This window comes from Amblyomma mixtum, chromosome 2, assembly GCF_055824585.1.
Source record: "Amblyomma mixtum isolate Tamu chromosome 2, ASM5582458v1, whole genome shotgun sequence".
NCBI lineage: Eukaryota > Metazoa > Arthropoda > Arachnida > Ixodida > Ixodidae > Amblyomma > Amblyomma mixtum.
Window position 1 is genome coordinate 163582402 of NC_143013.1, and position 3037 is coordinate 163585438.

General features: G+C 43.9%; 1 protein-coding gene across 1 annotated transcript; it reads left to right on the top strand.

Annotated features, from left to right (window-relative positions):
* Positions 1-1346: 1346 nt before the first annotated feature.
* LOC149361459 (uncharacterized) lies at positions 1347-1919 on the top strand. Its single transcript, XM_089568085.1, has one exon. The coding sequence runs from the start codon at positions 1347-1349 to the stop codon at positions 1917-1919; it is 573 nt and encodes a 190-aa protein (XP_089424211.1).
* The last annotated feature ends 1118 nt before the right edge of the window (positions 1920-3037 follow it).

Below are 3037 nucleotides of genomic sequence, written 5' to 3' on the forward strand. Positions count from 1 at the left end.
CTCTGAGCACAATCTTAACCGCGACTAGCTCCTTTCGGAGCCCTGCAACGCCTGTGAGCATACTCAACCCTCACATGCGAAGCAGTAAATCTGGAACTGAAACAAATACCCAAATGCAGTATTACCACTGAGCACAATCTTAACCGCGATTAGCTCCTTTCGGAGCCCTGCAAGGCCTGTGAGCAAATCTCAACCCTCACATGCGAAGCAGTAAATCTGGAACTGAAACGAATACCCAAATGCAATATCACCTCTGAGCACAATCTTAACCGCGATTAGCTCCTTTCGGAGCCCTGCAAGGCCTGTGAGCAAATCTCAACCCTGACATGCGAAGCAGTAAATCTGGAACTGAAACAAATACCCAAATACATCGGGCAGCGGTGGCGGTGGCACGTTGCTGCACAAGAGTGCTCAAACAACTGTTTTGAATTTGCAGTTCCTTCGCTGCTGTCCGTCTGCAAGAATTTCCGTATCAAGCGCGATCTGCATTCTGCTGGCTTCGTTGACGCACCGTGTGCGGCTGCCTATCGTGCTGTCATCACGTGAAGATACGCCCCTTCCTTCTGGCTATAAAGCTGCGCAAGTCGTCGAGAGCCTTCACACATCGGGCAGCGGTGGCGGTGGCACGTTGCTGCACAAGAGTGCTCAAACAACTGTTTTGAATTTGCAGTTCCTTCGCTGCTGTCCGTCTGCAAGAATTTCCGTATCAAGCGCGATCTGCATTCTGCTGGCTTCGTTGACGCACCGTGTGCGGCTGCCTATCGTGCTGTCATCACGTGAAGATACGCCCCTTCCTTCTGGCTATAAAGCTGCGCAAGTCGTCGAGAGCCTTCACACATCGGGCAGCGGTGGCGTTGGCACGTTGCTGCACAAGAGTGCTCAAACAACTGTTTTGAATTTGCAGGTCAGTTGTCTTTTCTTACTGTTGTTAAGCTGCCAGTGCATACTGCCGCCACTGCTGCCACTGCTGCCCATGGTCTAGTGTCTTGCTTGCAATGTCATCTGAAAATTTTGATCCTTGTTCTGCATGCTACGAAGACATTATAGATGGTGAAGAATTTATGACTTGTGCGGATTGCTGTCAAAGGTTTCATATAGGGAAGTGTGCAGGGGTTGGGGAGCGGAGTTTCAAAGCAAAAAATGCTGAATTAAGAAAAGCCCTGAAATGCTTGACATGTCGCTCTTCGGCGTCTCGCAGTCATGATAGCAGCAGTAATGCATCTTCTGCTGTCTTATGCAAACAGCTTGCTGAGATTAGTAGGTCTTTGGCAAATCTCACAGCCAAAGTGGATGATCTGACATCTTTGAAGGAAACCGTTTCAAGCATTGAAATGTCTGTACAACATATGTCTGACACGTATGACAAATTGCTCGAAGTATCTAATAGGCATGACAAGGAAATCGAGCTCCTACGTAAGAGAGTTGACGACATTGAGGCAAACCAGGACGAGCAGCAAATTCGAAAACTGCGTCAGGAATTGAACGACCTGAGCCAGTACAGTAGGCGGCAAAACATGGAAATACATGGAATGCCTGTGACAGATGGTGAAGATTTACTGAGCAAAGTAAACAGCCTTGCTGTGAAGCTTGACTTGCCCACACTTGTAGCAAAGGACATTGAAGGGCTACACCGCCTTCCATCTCAACCTGACAAGGTGCCTGTGGTTTTGATCCGTTTTGCCAACCGATCCACAAAAACAGACTGGATTTCAAAGCGCAAAGAATGCGAAGATGACATTCGATTCTTTGATAACCTGACGGCTTCTAGCAGGAATTTACTGTGGCTCGCTAAAATGAAGGCTAAGGAAATGAAGTACGCTTTCGTCTGGTCAAAGGAAGGAAAGATCTACGCTCGAAAGCAGGCTGGTGCACGAGCCATCAGGATAGCTTGTGAGGAGGACATTGATAAGATGGTTTAATCACTGTTGCTGCGAGACTGCGCAGTACACCTGCTCAACAATGGCTTATTTTACTGCCGAGTCATTCACCGACTTTCTAAAGGACGGTGCTTACAATCCTCGCAACACACTATCTCTTTACCACTTGAATTGTCAAAGCCTAAAAAATAAATCAGAAGAAGTAGAAGCTGAATTAACTAAACTGAACTTTAATTTTGACCTTATTGCCTTCACTGAAACATGGTTTACCTCAAATGCAGATGTCAGCGAGTTTCCTGGTTACAAACCTATTTCAGTATTTCGAGATGGAAAGCGTGGTGGTGGTGTATCTTTATATGTGCAAAATTATTTGTGCTTTGAGGTCTTGTCGGATTATTCACTTGTTTGTAATGATTTTGAAACTGTCTGCATTGCTTTTCATAGAGTTGCTATTATGGTTGTGTATCGCCCCCCTCAAGGAAATTCTGACAATTTTTTTCGCTTCATTGATTGTTTTCTGAAGTTTGCAAACCAAAACAACTGGCGTATCATTGTGCTAGGTGACTTCAATATCAACTTTTTGGAGGATAACGCTCTGAAGATTAATTTAAATGAAATAATGCTGTCTAATGGTTGTGACAATACTATTGAATTGCCTACTCGCATATCCTTGCACTCTGAAACATTAATTGATTTGTGCTTCACTAATTTCCCACCTCAGAGTTGCATATCCGGTGTTTTTTCTTCTGGGATTAGTGATCACTTGCCTTTCTTTTCACTTTTTCCTGATACGACCAAATTGAACAAACCCGTTCACGCTCGTAGAGTTAATGATGAGAAGAGCATCTCCACATTTTGTCACTTGTTGTCTACAATTAATTGGTTAGATGTATATGGTGAAAATGACTCGTCCCGTGCTTATGATATATTTATTCAGATGCTGCTTGAATGCTATTACGCTGCGTTCCCAACTCAAACTATAAAAAAACATAGAAAGGCTAGAAAAGAATGGATGACAGGAGCACTTTTGAAACAAATTAAAGAAAAGAACAAAATGTTCTCTCGTTTTTTGGAAACGCGATGCCCGGATGATTTAGTTAAGTTTAAGAAGTTTCGAAATAAATTAAACTCAAATCTAAAGAAAGCTAAATCTTTTTTCT